Here is a 21354-nt window from a genome sequence, read left to right as displayed (position 1 = left end):
CAGCCAGTGGCGGGGCTGGGGAGAACTCTGTGTGGGGACGGGAGGGAGCTGGAGGGAGCTGGGCTGAGCCAGGAAAGGGCTCGACAGGAGGGGGCTCCTGTCAGAAACTCCCCTCACTGTGTCAATAAGTCTGTTCTCTACATCTGTCTCCATTCCTTCCCTGCAAATGGGTTCATCGGCACCATTTTTCTAGATTCCATATTTGTGCATTAATAGAAGGAGAGGGTGGAACAAATTGAGAGAGTAGCATTGACATATACATACTGCCATGTGTAAAATAGATGGCTAGTGGAAAGCTGTGCTGTGTGGCAGGGAGCTCACCCTGTGCTCTGCGATGACCTAGAAGGGTGGGATGGGGGAGGGGAGGGAGGCTCCACAGGGAGGGTCTGCATATAAATATATGGTTATGACTCTTGTACAGCAGAAACGCAGCATGGTGTTGTAAAGTTTTTTTCCTCCAGTTAAAAAATTAATTAAAAAAAGATACTTCCTCGACGTCACTGACAGTCCTGATGGTTCCAGTTTATTCACTGAGTATGTGTTTATCAGAGCCTATTCTGGGCCAGACACTGTCTCAGCTCAGAAGAAGCAGTGAAGGGCAAGACAGACAGGGTGCCCTTTCTGGAGAGGGCAGACAATCACAGAGTCTTGCAGAAGGTGATGCTGGGTGTGGTTTCTGTGATGGAAAGACTAAAGGATGGGTTGTGGGGGCAGGGAGAGATAGCTGAGATGAAGTCATCAGGAAGGGGCTCTTTGAGGTGATGGGAAGGAGCTAGTCATGCTGTTGGGGCAAAGTATTCCACACAGTGGGAAGAGCAAGTATCACAGGTAGGACCCAGTTTGGTAAATTTAAGTAATAAAAAGGAAACCACTGTGGGTGGGGCATCGAGGGGGAGAAAAGGTTATGGGAGATGAGTCAGGGCTGGCCCTAATCGGTCATGGGAGGAAACTGGAACTTTATTCCAAGTATGATGGGCCGCTTTGAGAGGATCTCAGCAGAAATAGCCATGGCCTGCTTTATTATCAGGTTTTCTGTTTGAAACCATCACTCCAGAAGCTCTGTGGAAAAGAGTTTATAGGGGAGAAGAGTGAAAACACAAAGATAAAGTTGAGAGTTCTTGCAGAGGCTCAGGCAAAGGATGGTATTGGCTGGGGATAGGATCATGGCAGGTAGAAGAAAGAGAGGTTCCATCCACATTGTAATATGTTGGTGTAGAAATGGCAGAACCTGCTGATGGATTCTGTGTGTATATGAAGGGACTATTGGTTAGGAAAAGGCAGGAATGAAGGCACCTCCTGGGGTTTTAGCTTGAGCATCTATAATGGTGCCGTTTTCCGAGATGGTGCCCATTTGGTGGGGAGCATGTCTGGGGAAGAAATTAAAAGTTGTTTCCTGTTTTCAAGTGGCAACCAGAGGGAAGGGCTTCCTGGACATCTGAATGGGTCAATTATACCTGGTAAGGGGCTCATCTTTAAGACACGAGCAAGTAACAGATTCAGGGGCTGAACATCCTTGCCCTTCCTTTCTCACAAAACCAGGGGCTAGGAATTGAGTATCTGACCACATCTTCCATCAGTTGTTCCTATGGAGTGTGGGGCCACTGGGGGACACCAAGTGTCCTGGGAGACATGGGTCTGCTCTCACTGCCCACTTTGGCTTGAGGAGGAAGCCCAAAGGCTTTGGCTTTGTATAGTCCCACACAGACTGCAGGACAGTATGAGACACTTCCATCGGACCTTTACTTTCCTTTCTCCTGCACTGGGAATTCATTTGCACTAAGGTCAAATCTACATGTTCCTGTATAAAATTCTTGCACACTGAGTCCCATCTTGGGTCTTGGGATCTGTTTCTTGGAGAGCCTGGATCAGCACACCTTGCTGAATTCAGAAGAGACAAAGGTCATACGCCAGCAGGGCAGCAGAGGAGGGCTTGCCCATGCCCTTTGTGAAGTGGATTGAGTTCTTGGAAATGAACAACGGGAGGAAGCATCACTGTTGAGGAATTCAATCCTTATTTTTAAAAAAGGATATGAGAAAATGATATTGGGAATTAATGTGTAACTTTTAAAAATAAATCTCTCCATTTTCACTAATATGCAGCACTGCAAATAATCCACTATCAATAGCCATCTTAAATTCAGTATAATGAACTCTGCACAATTAATTCCATTTATCATTCTGTACTCAGAAGAATCCTGTAGACTTTCCCAACCCTAAATCAGTTCATTGCTCATACATTTATGTGCTTTGTTACAGATGATATGTGTGTCTTGTTTCCCACCAAATGTTCTGTGACAATTAGATTTCATAAGTCAGAGTTCCTCCTGGGAACTTCCTTTCTCAATTCCACTGAATTCTCTTTCCATACTGAACTGTTCTAGGCTGATGTTTATCTTCTGCCAATGTCCTTTATCTACCTGTCCATCAATCTGCTTTTCTTTTCTTTATTTCTTCCTTGCTTAGTTGTCCCCAGAAGTAATGTCAGTATACGTGGAAACCAACATTCTCTTGATCAACCAAAGTTATTCAGAAGTTGTTGTTGTTCAGTTGCCCAGTCACGTTGAACTCTGTGACCCCATGGACTGCAGCACGCCAGGTCTCCCTGTCCCTCACCATCTCCTGAAATTTGCCCAAGTTCATGTCCATTGCATCGGTGATGCCATCCAGCCATCTAATCCTCTGATACCTTCTTCTCCTTCTGCCCTCAATATTTCCAAGCATCAGGGACTTCTCCAGGGAGTCGACTGTTCACATCAGGTAATCAAAATACTGGAGCTTCAGCTTCAGCATCAGCCCTTCCCATGTGTATTCAGAGTTGATTTCTTTTCAGATTGACTGGTTTGATCTCCTTGCTGTCCAGGGGACTCTCAGGAGTCTTCTGCAGCACCACAGTTTGAAGGCATCAATTCTTTGGTGTCCTGCTTTCTTTATGGTCCAGCTCTCACAACCATATATGACCACTGGGAAGACCATAGCCTTGACTATATAGACCTTTGCCAGCAGAGTGATGTCTCTGCTTTTCAACACATTGTCTAGGTTTTCAATAGCTTTCCTGCCATGAATGAATCGTCTTCTGATTTCATGGCTGCAATCACTGTGTGCAGTGATTTTAGAGCCCAAGAAGAGGAAATCTGCCACTGCTCCTACCTTTGCCCCCTCTATTTGCCATCAAGTAATGGGGCTGGATGCCATGATCTTAGCTTTTTAAATAGTTTTAACCCAGCTTTTTCACTCTCCTTCTTCACCCTCATCAAGAAGTTCTTTAGTTCTTCTCCACTTTCTGCCATTAGGGTGGTATCATCCGCATATCTGAAATTGTTGATATTTCTCCCACCTATCTTGATCCGGCTTGTAACAGACCCAGCCCGGCATTTCTCATGATGTGCTCAGCATATAGGTTAAACAAGGCAGCAGACAGCAGACAGCCCTGCCGTACTCCTTTCTCAATCCTAAACCAATCAGTTGTTCCATACAGGATTCTACTGTTGCTTCTTGACCCACATACAGGTTTCTCAGGAGAAAAGTAAGATGGTCTGATATTCCCGTCTCTTTAAGAGATTTCCAGAGTTTGTTACTATCCACACAGTCAAAGGCTTTAGCATAGTCAATGAAACAGAGGTAGATGTTTTCCTGGAATTCCCTTGCTTTCTCTATGATCCAGCAAATGTTGGCAATTTGATCTCTGGTTCCTCTGCCTTTTCTAAACCCAGCTTGTACGTGTAGAAGTTCTTGGTTCAGGTAATACTGAAGCCTAGCATGCAAGAGTGTAACCATGACCTTACTAGTATGAGAGACTAGTGCAATTGTTCTGGTTTTTGAATGTTTGGTTTGAACATTCTTTGGATGAGGATTGACCTTTGCCAGTCCTGTGGTCATGGCTGGGTCTTCTAGATTTGCTGACATATTGAATGCAACACTTTGATAGCATCAGCTTTTAGAGTTTTGAATAGCTCTACTGGAATTCCATTGCATCCACTAGCTTTATTAATAGCAGTGTTTCTTAAGGCCCACTTGACGTCACACTCCAGAATGTCTGGCTCAGGGTGACTAACCACATCACCATGGTTATCGATTTCATTAAGATCTTTTCTGTACAGTTCTTCTGTGTATTCTCTCTATCTCGTCTTGATCTCGTCTATGTCTGCTAGGTTTCTACCATTTCTGTCCTTTATTGTGCCCATCTTTTGGTGAAATGTTCCCTTGATATTTCCAATTTTCCTAAAGAAATCTCCCGTCTTTCCCTTTCTGTTGTTTTCCCCTATTTTTATGCATTGTTCATCAAAGAAGTAAATTGTTCATATTCAGAAGTAAATATGTTGAAACTAGAAATCTTGGTTAAGAAAATTTATAATTGTGAGGGAATAGTGGTTCCATGTAGAGTGCTATGTGGGTCTTTGTGCAGATAATTGACACTAAGAGCATATTCATTCATTGATCTTTTAATTACATTTGTTGGGTACCTGCCATATATCAGGTCCTCAGGGTCTTTGGAAATCATCAGATCAGAAATCCCTTAGATTTCTTTTGAGAAGGGTGCCTTAAACATTGAGAGACTCTTCCAGTTGCCAAAGACCTGTTCTACTTACCTCCAGGGGAAATTGATACCTTAGTAGTGGAGTTACCCTCTAAAATTGCTGAGATCATGATTTCTCTATTGAGGTACAATGATTGCCTCCCCAGCTCTCTGAAAATTCAGAGTCCAGATTTATTTCAGAAATTCATCGTGATGCGTTTAACCTTTGATGCCTTTTGCAGGAATGATTTATGAAGTTTGTTTCTTTTTATGGCAGTTTCTCCAACCATGTTGCAAATGATATAAAGATTGTAATTTCAGACAGTTATTCTCTTGACAGCATGTGCTCAAGTTCATACAGCAAGAGAGGATGCTCCTCTTTCTTTTTTCCAGAAAAATCAGAGGCTCTGTTACCTCCATTGCATTGCAACAACTGGTGTGCAAACTGCTGAGTCAACCCGTTGCTTGTCTTTCAGAACCAGAGAAAAGATTGATCTTGTCACCATGTTAATGGACTTTCACCTAACTAATTTGAATCTAAGAATTGATTATGTGACTCTGTCCTTGACAACTTTAGGTATTCTTTCTTCCTTCCTTCAACTTTGTCTCTTTGTTCTCTCTCCCCTCAGTTCCTCTGCTCACACCTTTTATTCTTATATGAGTAGTAGGTTCTATGTTTTAAATCCACTGCCAGGTCTCACAGCCAACTCTTTGGTCTCAGAACACTGCAACATTATTTTTATTTATTTATTTTAATTTAGACTGCACTGAGTCCTCACTGCAGCACATGGGCTTTCTCTAGTTGGGGTGTGCTGACTTAGTTGCCCTGTGGCGTGTGGGATCTTGGTTCCACCACCAGGGATCAAACCAGTGTCCCCTGCATTGGAAAGCAGATTCTTAACCACTGGACCACCCAGGGAAGCCTCCACTTTAACATTCTTAAATATCATTAACAGCCCCTGAGCTTTAGTTTTTGTGGATCACACCTATTACTATTTATTTCATTAGTAATTAGAGGTAATAAAATTTAACATATATATCTATTAATTCAGTTAAAATAATTTAAAAACCTATCACATGTCGATGAAAATGGCATACTTTTTATTAAAAAAGAATGACATTATCCAAAATTTTAAAATAATGAGGAGTGTACCATTGTTTTACGTTTTTACAAATGTCTGGCTTTTTAGAAGACAGCTAAATTCTCATATCTGTTTCTGGATTTAATCTGTTATGGTACTTCTTATATAGCCTCTGGAAAACTGCAGAGAGAGTGAAAGAAAAGACAGCAAATAGTATCTTAGTACTGCATGAAAATAGGTTTGACCTTGTGAATCTCAAAGAGTCTCAGGGACCCCTCAGGGTTCCTGGGCTATCCTTCGAGAACTGATGTATTAGGGTTAGAGATACAGGCATCTTTCCTTACCATATGGTAGTGGAGAAAGAAAAGACAGCAAATAGTATCTTAGTACTGCATGAAAATAGGTTTGACCTTGTGAATCTCAAAGAGTCTCAGGGACCCCTCAGGGTTCCTGGGCTATCCTTCGAGAACTGATGTATTAGGGTTAGAGATACAGGCATCTTTCCTTACCATATGGTAGTGGAAAGACACAAAATGGTATTTACAGCCTGGTTTAGTCGTTGTTATGCCAGGGATAGGCCGGGGGCTGTGGGAGGACAAGGAGAGAGCTAATTCAGTTTGGTGGTGTTTTTCAGGTTGGAGAGGAACAGGAAGTCAAAAATGCTTTCTTGAGTCAGTGGTGCCTGAGCTGAGCAGATAATTAAATTTGAATGCAAATAGACCACGTTGTCTGATACCTTGATACTCAGGGCTGATCCTGAGAGTGACCTAGGGCATTTGGCTTGTGGCTTTATGGTGATTGTGTGTTTGGTGGTGATGGAAAGGAGGCTTTTCTTGCCTATCCTCTACCTCTGGTATTTCACAACTTCCTGGGAAGAAGCCAGAGCTAGAGAAATGCAGATAACAATCCACATAAATAAGAAGTGAAATTGACCTGCCAGTGCTTTCTTTCAGAAGCACTGAGAAGCAGGTGAGCATTTTGCAGTGAATATACTGTAAACCAGATAATTGCCATTCATTGTTCTGAACATCTTGGGATCAAAGGCATGAAATGGAATTTGCAATAAAAATGTATCACACATTGGCTACCCTCTAGAACGAAGTTGATAGCAAAAGCCACAAAGGTTGTTTTTTTTTTTTTATTAGTTTGCCAGTATAGAAACAAGAATTTTGTGTTTCTATCTGAGGTTAAAAGGAATTTGCACTGCTGCATCCAATCTTCTCACTCATTTTGAATATAACATTTTAAAAGCTTCTTCAGTGAGTATGATGGTTGTTTTATGTTTCCATTTGGCTGGGTGATAATACCTGGTTATTCAATGAAACATTCATGTAGGTGTTGCTGTGAAGGCATTTTAGAGATGTGGTTAATGTCTCCAGGCAGTTGATTTTAAGTAGAGGAGATGATCCTCAATAATGTGGGTGGGCCTCATCCAATCAGATGAAAGGCTTTAAGAGCATTCTGCCTCAAGTGTGTGTGTGTGTGTGCACGCATGTGTTAGTTGCTCACTCATGTCCAATTCTTTGGGACCCATGGACTGTAGCTCGCCAGGCTCCTCTGTCCATGGAATTCTCCAGGAAAGAATACTGGAGTGGGTAGCTGTTTCCTTCTCCAGAGGATCTTCCCAACCCAGGGATTGAACCCAGGTCTCCTATACTACAGGCAGATTCTTTACCATCTGAGCCACCAGGGAAGCCCAAGACTTCCTCAAGACTAGCATTAACTCCTTCCAGCCTGCAGGCCTACCTCATGGATTTCAGACTTTCCAGTTCCCACAATTTTGTGAGCCAATTCCTTTATATGTATATATTTATATATATACATACATAGGCTTCCCTTGTGGCTCAGCTGGTAAAGAATCTGCCCGCAATCCAGGAAACGTGGGTTTGATCCCTGTGTTGGAAAGATCCCCTGGAGAAGGGAAAGGCTACCCAATCCAGTATTCTGGCCCAGAGAATTCAATGAACTATATAATCCATTGGATCACAAAGAGACATGACTGAGCAACGTTCACTTTCACTTCACTTTCATATACATACATACATGCATATATATATGCACATGTGCATATATCTGTATATGTATGTGTATACTCTACCTCTTTATCTATCTCTGTCTCTCCATCTCCCACTGGTTCTATGTCTCTGGAGAACTCTGGCTGTTCTAGAGAACTCTATTCTGGAGAACTCTGTGTCCACTCAGAGCACTTGGTCCAAGACTCAACCCCCAGGGTTGGAATGGAAACAAATATGTGCTGCTGCCTTGACCTCTGGTTGGAAGAGGACTGACCCAAGGAATGGGAACCTCAGTTCTTCCATTAGAGACCATGGCCTTGTATGATTTCCTGAAGCTTCCTGAGCCTCCATAACATCATCTATGAAATGGTGTCCTTGCAGCCCTCACAGGCGCAGTTGGAAGGATTTAATGAGATCACAACTATAAAGTCTGGCACATAGTAGGCCCTCCAGAATGGCCATTCCTAATTGGTTACATGGTGGTTGTGGTTGAACAATGGCTATTACAGAAAGAGTTGTAGACACATATTTAGTAGCACCAATTCTAAAGTAAGTTACAGGCTAGTTTTAGGGGTTAGAGATGCTAAAATGCAGTGAAGGATGAGATATTGAAGTAATAACAATCTTGGGGAATTATAGATATAACAATTTAGTGCACACTTCAGTCTGATAATGTTGTTCAGTAGGTAAGACATTTTGTGTGGAAAATCCAGTTGGCTCTAGCAATTGATGGGAACATTAAACTTTCACAGTCTCTTCCCCCCATCTTCTTGATCTCGGGTAGCCTCAGCCTGCAGCGGCTTGAAGCAGGGTTTTGGTTCTCAGGTAGAGACTGAGGTCAGGTTGAAGTGATGAGGGCACCAAATCTTAGCCATTAGACCAGAGGTCAGTGAAAAGGCCTTGGCCCTTCAGTTTTGCAGAAAAGAATTCTCATGAAGATGGATATCAGTGAAACAAGTAAAGTGTTTATTCAGTTCAGTTTAGTTCAGTTGCTCAGTTGTGTCTGACTCTTTTCGACCCCATGAATCGCAGCACACCAGGCCTCCCTGTCCATCACCAACTCCTAGAGTTCACTCAGACTCACATCCATTGAGTCAGTGATGCCATCCAGCCATCTCATCCTCTGTCGTCCCCTTCTCCTCCTGCCCCTAATCCCTCCCAGCATCAGTCTTTTCCAATGAGTCAACTCTTCAGATGAGGTGGCCAAAGGACTGGAGTTTCAGCTTTAGCATCATTCCTTCCAAAGAAATCCCAGGGCTGATCTCCTTTAGAATGGACTGGTTGGATCTCCTTGCAGTCCAAGGGACTCTCAAGAGTCTTCTCCAACACCACAGTTCAAAAGCATCAATTCTTCAGTGCTCAGCTTTCTTCACAATCCAACTCTCACATCCATACATGACCACAGGAAAAACCATAGCCTTGACTAGATGGATCTTTGTTGGCAAAGTAATGTCTCTGCTTTTCAATATGCTATCTAGGTTGGTCATAACTTTTCTTCCAAGGAGTAAACGTCTTTTAATTTCATGACTGCAGTCACCATCTGTAGTGATTTTGGAGCCCCAAAAAATAAAGTCTGACACTGTTTCCCCATCTATTTGGGGGCATGCTGGGTCCCATGTGGGTCTTGACAGGCTGTGGGTGTTGAGATTCAGAATCAAAAGGGCCTCTGCTGGGGACATGTAAGATGCTCATCTCCACTGAGTCAGCTCTGATCTGACACCTTGTTTTATCTTCCTCCTGATAAATGGAATATTGCCTGCCATATCAGTAAACAAAGGATGTCATAGTCATCAGCGATTGCAGCCCTCCAACTTGAGCCAGAAAGCTCTAAGGAAGCTCAGGAGGGAGAGTACCTGCCATCTAGTGGCTATCAGACTGTAGCCACCTCCCTAAGGTGCTTGCTCCCTGGGGAAACTCAGGATGAGAAAGCACAGGGCACTGGCCCCAGATAGCTGAGGTGCATATCAAAGGAGTGATGTCAGTGAGTCTAGATCTTGCACTCTTCTATACATAGAAGAGCACTAAATTCCTTAACTTGAGATATGTGGTTTAATTAATTATCTTTAATTGAGAGTAATCTTCTGATGCTCTGACTACCTGCCTTTTGTTGCAAAGCTCCTATGTTTCCTGGCTTTCCCCCTTGCCTCCTAGGAGCAATTCTCTCAGGGTGACTTGACTGGATAGCATTTTTATTTTTTTGGCTACACCACATAGCATGTGGGATCTTAGTTCCCCAACCAGGAGTTGAACCCTTGTCCCTTACATTGGAAGTGCAGAGTCTTAACCACTGGACCACGAGGGAAGTCCCTTTCAGGGTTACTTGAGATGCTGCCTCCTGGGCTTGATGTCCTAAAAATTCCTGCAGAATAAAACATAATTCTGAACTTTTAAGTTGTGAATAAGTTTTTAGTCAACATTCCCAATAACCCTGTGAGATTGGTATTACCTCCATTTTATAAAGGAGGGCAAGCAGAGGTCTAGATAGATTGAAAGAATTGACTAAGATAATCTATTGGTTACATAGTGTCAGGACCATGGCATTAAGCCCAGAACCCCTTGAACCCAATCTCAAGATCTGTCTTAGGGCAAGCTTTGGGTAATTGGCTTTATTTGGATGGCTTCTTTAGAGACAACTGAAAAATCTCACTTTTGTGAGATTCTACAATTCTCCTGTACACACACAGAGCTTGCTAGCCTCTCTCCTGATCCACATGCCAGTATGCACTGGAATAGTGGTATATGGGTCATCCTCAGGCTGGGGCAATTTAGTTCATGACTTTGAGATAACCCACACACTAAACAATTGAGTATTTATGGATAGCAAATGACAGACGGAAAGAAAGAAAAAATAGGAATGGTGGATACATGTATGGAAAGATGGACAGAAGGAAAGTGAAACCATCAGATGGCATTTTCAGGGGTAGGGGGACTATGAGGAGCTCCAGCCCTTTATGTCTCAGCACAGAAAGAGTTCAGTGAGAGTCAAGATGATAGATAAGAAGTGATTTATTAGAATAGGAGGCTTGTGAGGCTTACAGGTAGGTGAGCGATGCCATGCCCTGAGAACTTAATGGGCTACCGTTTTATGATCAAAGGAAGAGTGGGGAGAGGGAAGAAACCACCTTCTTCCTCATTCTTGAGTAGATGTCATGCTTCCATCATCAGCTCCTCTCCCAGGTTGGATAAAGGAATTGTTTTGTCCCTGATCCATGATCCAGCCAGGACTGTTATGGCACTGTGGAAAAATTATTTCAGGTCTCAGTACAGTGAGGGTCTTTGACTTTGAGATGTCGCCTTTCCATTAATTATTGTTTTTTATGTGTGCAGAGAGCATATCCTAGGGGTCATTAACTTACCTTCCTGGGCAGGATGTGGGTCTCCTGCCACCATTATTTTACTATTTGGGGCCTGTCTCTTGCTTCTATTGCAGAGTTTTGTTGCTAAGCAAGCCTGCTTGGTTTTGTGGTTAAGTAAACCTGCTTTCTTGAATAATCATTAACTTACAGGGGTTTCCCATACTTTTTTTTTTTCCTACTTAGGTCTTCTAATGAGATTAACTATAGAATGATCTGCTTTGTCCCTTTACTCTGTCCCTATCAAAAGGAGAGAGGAAGGGAAGGAAAGCGCTGGTCCACTCACACTGATTGCAGCCATCAAGTAGATAAGGATTAATGACTCAACCGTCTCTTCCTCACTTTTTCAACCCAATTAAAACAGTGTAACTTAAGATTCATCTTTTGTGAATCTTTCCATGTGTGAGTCACACACATGGGATTTGCATTTAAAACTCTCTAATTGGTACCTCTAGCAAGAGATATATATTGCCACTAATTAAGTGATGGCAAATGCCACCCTGTTTTGAGAGACACACCCTCTTTCTATCTGGGTGATGTCAGAATACCTGCTCATTGGAACTAAAGTGCTGCTAATTGCTTTAGGCGTTGGAGGTGCTGGGAAAGCAAATGAATGCTGACTTCATTTGTCAGGGTGCTGGGCAGTGTGCCAGGACCTGTGGACATCACTGTGACTAGGATGCTCCCTCTCCATGAATTGGGGGAAGGAGAGGCAAGGAACCAGTTAATGGCAATGCAGCAGTCCTATAACCTGAGAGCAGGCAGTGCAGGAGGATGAAGGGTTCAGAGGAAGGCCATTGGAGGAGGTGGGGCATCTGGGAGGTTGAACAGACAGGAGGCAGGAAGAAAGGAGTATGAGGAGAGGGGTAGTCAACACCATGAGGGCAAAGCCATGGGTCATGGAGGGAGCCAGAGTCTTTGGGTGGCTTCCGTGATCTTGTGGTTAGGAGAACTGCTGATGGACCCAAGGCAGGGAAGCACAGGACCAGATTTGCGCTTAGGCAGGCTTACCTCCACCGAGACAGAGATCCTATCCCACCCTCACTCCCAAGCAAGGAATAAAAATACTTTTTGAAATGCTATGACATTTATTGTAGTTAGGAAGCATTTTATTGTAAGAACGGACACCCACTCAAACTAGTACAAATTTTCAAAAATTATGGTTGGGGGAAGAATTACTGACAGGCTTCACATGGCAGCCTCAGACACCCTGCAGCAAGCAGGCTGGCAAGTTAGTGAAGGTGTGATGAGCAGGACCTGGACTGGAGAACAGGAGTGGGGAGCAGCCTGTATGTTCCCACCAGCCTCTTGGGGTGCTTCTCTTCTCTCTGTATGTTGGCTCCCAGATCCTCTGTCTCCTGGCTGATTAGCTTTCTTGGATTTTAATAGCTTTCCAGCTCCTTCTAAATGTTGGGTTGGGTGATCACTACATGAACACCAGCCCCAACTCCTTATGAACTTTCACCTCAAGTACCCATTACCAAACACATTATAGTTTCTCAGCCTCTTAAATGAAAGTTTAAAGATCCAATTAATTGGCCCAGCCTACTCCACCCACGGATTCCCTGGTCTAGGCAGCTCTACCAGGGAATGAAGTCAGAAGGGAAAATTGGACATAACAAGCAAAAGAACAGCCTGTCATTAGAGTGACCTGTTTAGTAGGATGTAGTTAACCTCACTGGAGCATTTTGCAAGCAGTATGGTATGTTTTTACTCACAATTCACTTTTACCCAGGAGAAAGTATTGTAGTTCTGAGGTTCAAGTTGCCTAGCAATGGCCAGAGGGTCAACTGTAGGGTATAAATAGGAAGATTCAAAGGATGAATCATCAGCCACTTGGTGCTGGGGCTTAGATTGAGTGTTAATGCAGTGTTTCAGAGGTGGAAGCAGAGAGACAAGAGCCGAGGAGTATTCTCAGGGTACATCTGTGCTCTAGTTAAAGGCATGTTGAGGGAGGGGGGCAAGACCTAATTTCTGTGTAAATGGAGCAGAAATATCACACTGGTGTTTCCTCTATATTGATGCAAAGATGCAGGCATTTTCCAGAGGCTGAAATGTTGTGGAAAGGACAGGGTTCAACCTCGAGAGGAGTTGTAATGCCAACAGGGATGTTGTCTTATGAACTGATAAGAAGTCAGTTCTGAAGTTACAACCAAATGGAGCAAAGTATGTGCTGACTGGCCTCAGTCTGTTGAAACACAAAACAAAACATTTGTCAGGGAAGGGAAGAGATTAAATAGGAAATTATGGCCAAGCCACCATTGTCGGTATCTATTACTTCTTTCTGGAAAAGAGATGGTTCTCCAGTGTAGCTTCAAGACAGAGTTTGGAGGCAGTTCCTGGATGATTGTGTGCAAGACAGTAATCCCTAGTTGATGTAGATGATATCCATCAGTCCCGCCTCTTGGCTGGCCTTGCCCCTCAAACTATAGTCTCCAACCAAATGTAACTATTCGTGTTCCTCCCTCCACCCACTCCCCATGGTGTAACAGGTGCTTTACTATTGAGTCCTTGCCCATGCAATGTTCTTTTGCTTGGGACCCTCCATATCCTGTATCCCTGCTTAATTCCTCCTGCTTTTGACTTCAAATCTGCTTTCTCCAGGAGTTAATTCTGGGTTACCATGGTTGGATGAGTGCTTCTCCTCTCTTTTTCAATAGTACTCTTCTTTTCCTCTTCCTACCTATCTCTTACTATCCTGGTTTTGTGGATCCTTTTCCATTCTGAGAGTCCCTTGAGAATAAGGACTTTGTTGTTGTCCCGTATTTATTGAAGTATAATTTACACACAATACAATTCACTCTTTTTAAATATGCATATTGGTAAGTTTCAACAAGGCACACAGAGGTGTAATCATCACCGCAATTGAGATACAGAATAGTCCCATCATCCCAGAAAGTTCCTTGTACTCCTTGGCAAGCGGACTCTAGCAGTTACCAATCTGTTATCTGTCCCAATACTTTGGCATTTTCTTGAATGTCATATGAATGGCATCACACAGCATGTAGTCTTTTGTGTCTGACTTCTTTCATTTCACCAGTGAAATACTTTGGAGATTCCCCTATTTTGTCATCTGGATCAGTTGTTGATTTCTTTTCATTGCTGAGTAGGTGTCCATTATATGGATATATTGCAATTTGTTTATCCATTTGCTAGATGATGGCCACTTTAGTTTCCACTTTGGCACAATTCTGAACAAAAAGTCTATGAAAGTTTACCTGCAAGGGTTTTTATGTAATTTGTGTTTTCATTTCTCTTGGGTAAATACTAGGAATGGAGTTGCTGAGCCATTTTATAAGAAATTGCTAAACTGTTTTCGAAGTGGTTTTATTATTTTACATTCTTACCAGCAATGGGTGAGTTTCAATTGCTTTACATCTTCATCACAACTTAGTGTTGTCAGTCTCATTTTAACCATTCAGCAGTGACATGGTGATATCCCACAGTGGCTTTAGCTTATGTATCTCAGATAACTATTAATGCTGAATATCTCTTCTCACTCTTATTTGCTATTTATGTATTTGCTCTGGTGATAAGTGTGTTCAAATTTTTGCCCCTTTGAAAGCAGATTATTTGTCTTTTTTTTTGCATGAGTTCTTTTTAAATTTTGGATACAAGCCCTTTATGGGATGTGCTTATTTAATGTTTTCTCCTATTTCTTTTATAAAGTTGAATGAATCAATTTTATCTTTTATAATTCATGCTTGCTTTTGTCCCTTCTAATAAATCTTCACCTAACCTAAGGACTCTCAGGGTTTTTTCCTATACTTTTTTTTTTTCAAGGTTTTGTAGTTTTAACTCCTACATTTAAGACCATGATCTATTTAGAGACACTTTTTTGTGTGTGATGTGTGGTAAGTAGGATTGAAGGGTTTTGTTTTGTTTTTGCTTACGGATATCCAAAGCAGCATTTAATGAAAGGATTATCTTCTCCCCCATTGAGTTATCTTGGAACCTTTGTCAGAAGTTAATTGACCATATGTATGTATGTCAGTTTCTATACTCTTCAGTCTTTCTTTTGATCTATATGTCTATCTTTATGTTAGTATCACACTGTCTTGATTAGAGTAGCTTTATAAGAAGTTTTAAAATCAAGTAGTTTAAGTCCTCTAACATTGCTCTTCTTTTCAAAATTGTTTTGACTATATCAGGTCTTTTCCATATAAATTTTAGGATTAGCTTCTTATCCGTTTTATTTTGACTTGGGTTGCACTGACACTTACAGATCAAGTAGGACAAAGTTTACATCTTAACTATTATCAAGTTTACTGAATTGTGAACATTGCCTATCTTACAACTAAGACCTCTCCAGGTCTTCATTAAATTCTCTCAGAAATATCTTAGTGTTTTCAATATACAGATCTTACATGTATTTTGTGAAAGTTTTTTAGTATTTTGTGAAAGTTATTTCTAAATGTTTGTGTTTTTGATGCTATAATATTCATATTTTTAAATTTAAACTTCCAACTGTTTATTTCTAATACATAGAAATACAATTGATTTTTATAGGTCAACTTTCTAACCTGTGACTTTCATAAACTCATATAGTAGTTCTAGTGGCACGTTTGTAGATTCCATAGAATATGCTTCACTGATAAGCATGTTCTCTGAGAATAAAAACAATTTAACCTTTTCATTTCCAAACCAAGTGGGTAAACATTCACTCTTTAATCATTATGATGTTAGCTATAGGTTTTTATAAAAATTCTTTAGCTGAGTAAGTTTCTTTCTACTCTTTATTTGCCAGTGGCTTTAGTTATAAATGGATATTGAATTTTGTCAAATGCTTTTTTCAGCGACATTTTTCCCCATTTGACTGCCAATGTTTAGACTCTTTTTGCACATTGTAAGTACTCCATAGATAGTTGTTGAATGAATGAAGCTGAGCTAAACACCTCTGAAGTGTTAGGTACATCTCAGCCACTCAGAGCATGAGATGAGCTAGGGGGACTTGAGAGTATTTAAATGCCTCGTTGTACCAGGGGTACTAGATTTGACTAAATGATCATGCAGTTTTTCACACTATTCCAATGAAGTGTCTCTATTTTACAAATGAGGGATAAGTAATGTACGGAAAGGTTAAAATCTATAATATTGTCAGGATGTGGGGAGGAATTTCTGTGTTTCATTACTTGACAAAAATAAAAAAAGACAGTCATTAAGTTCAGAACACCAAAAACATACAAAGGAGGCTGGTTGCAAATAAGATGCAAGTTAAAATGGAGGACAACTCAGCCATTTGATGGAATAAATGAATCAAGAATCCAACTGATCTAGATATAAGGAATGGTGTTCTTGAATTGATGGACCTCTAAGAAGGAAAAGTAATCCTTGCCCAATACTTGGATTAGCCGTGAACTGTATCCTCATAATCAAAATAATGTCAATTTTAAGTACTGATTTGCAACCCTGAGGATTTGATCTATACACAAAACAAAGATTTCGTTTGGGTTACTCATCAAGATGCAAATGTTTATCAATGTTGACAAAACAGAAGTTGAGATAGATCTGAAAGAAGTTAGAAAGTAAGAGAGGAATGAAGAAATTTTAGGACAATGAACCTTATTTTCTAAAAATGGAATGTTTAAACCCCTCTGAGACTCAGGTCCTCACCTGTACAGTGATATGAAGGGGTATCTAGAGGGGTTGTTGGGAAGACTAAAGAATGTATCTTAACTACCTGATGTGTGGTAGGTACTCAACTAACATTAGTAGTGATAAAGAGGAAAATCCTCACTAATGAGGAAAAGGCATCAACTTCTCAACATTAGGGTCTATAAAGCACCTTTTCTGAAGACATTGTCACTGCCCAAAGAGCAGGGGTGAATCTGAGTGAAGAAAAGTCAGGGGCTATGTATCCAGCCCAGGACACCTGAATGACATGGCAACCCTATGGGTGGAGTCACCATCCCCATTTTACAACTGAGAGAGTTGAGATTCTGAGTGGCCAACGGACTTTCAGGGGATCAGCCCTCAAGTGACTAAGCCAGGGCGGAAACCCAGCAACTATGATTCTAGATATTGTTGTCTGCCACTGAGCCCAGTGGCACATGAATCTGAAGCATTGGGTGAGCTCCTGGCATATCTTTTGTACACATTTCTAATGAATAGGCCCCTGGGTTTAATTAAAGGAAAAAAAAAAGATTAATTATTTTTCCCAACAGTTGCAAATTATTTACATTTCATTTGTGTTGATGGCTAATAAAAGAGCAGAGGAGCATGGGGACAGCCCAGAGTGGCTGTAATTCTTCCAGAGTCCATAATGAAGCACTGGTTTGAATGCCAACGTGTGAGCAGGGATGAGCCCGCTGCCACATTCAGACCTGTTCTAGGCAGAGGGGCTCTCTTCCCTGGGCTTGATTCAACCTTCAGAGATAGGTTTCAGGGATTTATTTTCTCACACTGCTAGGCCAAAAGTCTGAAATCAGATTGTCAGCAGGACCATGCTTGCTCTGAAAGTCTCCCTGATAGCTTCGGTCGTTCCTCAGGTGTGGAAGCACAGCTTCAGTCTTCATATGGTGATCTCCCTGTGTGTATGTCTGTCCCTCTCTGTGTGAAAATTTCCCCCTTTCATAAGGACACCAGTCATTTTGGATTAGGGCCCACTCTAATAACCTCATTTTACTTGATTCAGTTCAGTTCAGTCGCTCAATCGTGTCCGACTCTTTGCGACCCCATGAATCGCAGCATGCCAGGCCCCCCGTCCATCACCAACTCCATAAAGACCCTATCTTCAAATAAGGCCACATTCCAAGGTACTGGAGGTTAAGAATACAATGTTCTGGGAGGATATACCTCAACTACTAACATATTTTAAGTGTATTAATTGTATATTATATAGTGTATCATTCAGCTGGTCAAATTATTGAAGAGCATCTTCAAATGCTAGGTGATTTAGACAATTTAGATAGACTCAATCTTTCATTGATCAGAAAATATTCAAATGTGTGCTATATCTTCACACATATTTTGGTACTTATCCATATATATGAATATAAAGTTCAGTTGGAGAAGACTCTTGAGAGTCCCTTGGACTGCAAGGAGATCCACCAGTCCATTCTGAAGGAGATCAGCCCTGGGATATCTTTGGAAGGAATGATGCTAAAGCTGAAACTCCAGTACTTTGGCCACCTCATATGAAGAGTTGACTCATTGGAAAAGACTCTGATGCTGGGAGGGATTGGGGGCAGGAGGAGAAGGGGACGACAGAGGATGAGATGGCTGGATGGCATCACTGACTCGATGGACTTGAGTCTGAGTAAACTCCGGGAGTTTGTGATGGACAGGGAGGCCTGGCGTGCTGCGATTCATGGGGTCGCAAAGAATCGGACATGACTGAGCGACTGAACTGAACTGAAAGTTCAGTAATAACTCCTAATGATGGATCAGATAAGGTTGAGGTAAAAAAATCCCCATATGCAGTTGTAATCTGCTATTTTGTTGATTGATAACAAGCTTTTACTCTGAAACATCTATGAATAGTAGCATTTGAGAAATAAAGCTTTGGATCAATTATTTAAAATATCTACACTAGGCATCTGCGTGCTTCCCTGGTGGCTTAGATGGTAAAGAATCTTCCGGCAATGTGGGAGATCCAGGTTCGATCCCTGGGTTGGGAAGATCCCCTGGGAAGAAAATGGCAACCCACTCCAGTATTCTTGCCTGGAGAATTCCATGGACATAGGAGCCCAGCAGGCTATAGTCCACGGGTTGGATAGTTGCAAAGAGTTGAATGTGACTGAGTGACTAACACACATACACACACATGCTAGGCATCTAGAAATAGAAATAATGGGATTTTAGCAAATTCATAATAGTATTATGGATTAGTTATTCAAATGATGATATTAAAAGTCAGTCTTTGATTTATTGTTTCCATTGTTTTCCAGTGAACAAGCACAAACCATGGATTGAGACTTCGTATCATGGAGTCATAACAGAGAACAATGACACAGTCATTTTGGACCCACCATTGGTCGCCCTGGATAAAGATGCACCGGTTCCTTTTGCAGGTGAGATGATGGCTTTGCATGGTCGGGCCCCACTCACTTGAGAGATGTGTCAAGAAACCTCCACGAAGATTTTTTTGCTGTTGTCACCACCTGTGCCTTTCACAGATGAGTTTGTGCTTTCAAAGCTGGGCTTTCAAAGCTGGGTTTCTTCTGATTTCTGGTAAATTCTGTACCTCGTTATGGTTTTTCTCCTTGGTGTTGCCGCCAATGCAAGACCCTTATATCTTCTTTTTCTGAGAGATGGTGTATGATATATTGCTAAGATGGTCCCTAGAGTTGGAAAAGTTGGGCCAGCAAGGTCCATAGGGGAATTTTCTCTCTAGAAAGATCACTCATACACATGAGAAGATGTGAGACCCACTGTCCCCACTACTCACGATCATGGGCAGATGAAGACTTGTAACTTGGTGGATTGACAAGAGAAAAAGGAAAGAAAAAAGTATCAGGAGTTATTTGTTAAGGGTCATGTCCTTGAGCTTCAAAATGGATGTCCCATTTGGAGAAGGAATCTGGAGGCAGGGCCATTTTGTCCTTGCAGCTTGTAACTAAAGAGCCTTCTCAGTGTCATCAAGATGACCACTGCTTCCTCCTCTAACCTCCTGCAAGGGCCAAGTCCCCAGGAGGGTGTGTAAAGAAGATGGCTATGTCTCATGTTTCTATAGATTTTGGCAAAGAAAAGGGGATGGGTGATGGCAGCGGGAGGAGGGGTTGGACAAAGAATTTCTGAAGATGCCTACATCATGAGTGATATTGTTAACATTTTATAACTGTCAGGAGGAAGACAGGAAATTTAATGAAGGTTTTCAAGATTTCTGGAAGATTGCTTTATGATAGATGGGTGCCAAGCTGAGGTTTTCACCGTGATGAAGTCTATTTTTCCTGACAGTTTGTCTGTTACTTTATGAGCTGCTTGGGCAGAAAAAAATTGGCTCTTTCACACTTCTAAGAGATAAGCTTTGTGAAGGCCTTTTCTTCATTACAGAACATTTTATAAAGTAAGGAATGAGGGGTGAGTAAAATAGGGAAATTCAGCCTTATGTGAAGATAAACCCATAAGTATTCTTGCAGAGCATGGGGGAGACTCTCAGAAGAAGGCTTCATCTTTATTTTATGCAGAATGGTAGCCACAAAGAGTACCTAACTGTGACTTCCATGGTGTTTAGAGTTGGGGCATTTCCATATATTTTCCAGCCATCCTCAGAGGTCCCAACTCAACCAAATGCCACTTGGCAGTGTAAATCCCATGCTGTCTTTTCCACAAAAGATGAAATGTCTTCCCCAGACCTTCTTTGCCAGTCCCGGGAATATTCCAACTCATCCCTTTCTTGGACATAACTAAACTATATTGGGGTTAATCAGCAATTCTCACCAACCCTCTGGAAACAAACACTAGCAAAATTGTTTGGGTTATGAGAATGTTTGAATTGGCATGTGACATGTGCTTTTAAAAATGAAGTAGAGACAACATTTAGAAGTTGAGATGTTTTGCATAAAACTGCAGGATTCTGGTTTATCTTGATGAGTCAGATCTGAAGTATCTGAAGTACTGAGTTGTGGCTTCCCTGGTTAGATGGAGTATGTACAGGTCCTTTATTTATCTTTCCATTCAAGTGTGTGAACCCTGTTTAAGACATAAGAGAGAAAACTAACGACATATTAAATGAGAAGTACATGGATGCTGTTAAGTCACTGTAGTGTAGTGGGGCTAACACTTAAAAAGATGAAGCATGCGTCTGAGTATTCATTGCGTCTGCATCAGTGTAACCCTGCTCTCGTCCAGTAGTGAACTAGGAAACTGAGGTTGTTGATTAAGCTGTTCTACAGTTAAGTTAGAGACTCTGTAATGTAAAGACCAAAGTGGGAAAAAAAATTTTTAAGCAAATCTGGTGTTGGGAAGTTTGGATTTACAATGACTTACCTTCCTTGGTTGTTGACCTGAAGGACACTTAATCATTTCACCTGAAGATTGACTAAAGGATTTTCTTCAATTCTAAATCCATCAAATACTCTAAGCTTGGAGTTGAATTGTAACCATTAAATGTGACCACAGGTTTTCTGACATTTCTTGAATGTAAGGTTGACTTCTAAGTGAAGCCCTGAGTAGTCTCTCTCAAGACAATTTCTACACTCCTCTTGATACTTACGGCTGAATTTTTAAAAAATCTAGCTTAATGCATCAAAAATATAATCTTCCAAGCTCTTAAGAGTGAAAAATAAAGGTGCTTTTGAGAATGGTCAAAGCTATTTTTCTCGGCATTATTTATGATCGGCTCTAAGACAGGACACAGACACTAACCATCCATCCATGCTGCAGGCATTTATTTTAAAACATTTATCTTAAAAAGAAAATACTGAAGATTTATTTCAGATTCCTATCAT

At 41.5% G+C, this 21354-nt stretch overlaps 1 protein-coding gene across 2 annotated transcripts in view; it reads left to right on the top strand.

Annotated features, from left to right (window-relative positions):
• Positions 1-21354, top strand: part of CLSTN2 (calsyntenin 2) — a 753689-nt gene that overhangs the window by 267334 nt on the left and 465001 nt on the right. For both annotated transcript variants that reach the window (XM_061420328.1, XM_061420320.1), the window contains exon 2: positions 18853-18975. In XM_061420328.1, coding sequence (XP_061276312.1) covers positions 18853-18975 — 123 coding nt within the window. The remainder of the gene's footprint in view (positions 1-18852; positions 18976-21354) is intronic.

The sequence above is a fragment of the Bos javanicus genome, chromosome 1 (genome assembly GCF_032452875.1).
Source record: "Bos javanicus breed banteng chromosome 1, ARS-OSU_banteng_1.0, whole genome shotgun sequence".
Taxonomy (NCBI): domain Eukaryota; kingdom Metazoa; phylum Chordata; class Mammalia; order Artiodactyla; family Bovidae; genus Bos; species Bos javanicus.
The sequence above is the reverse complement of the archived record's forward strand: the minus strand, read 5'-3'. Positions and strand labels throughout refer to the sequence as shown.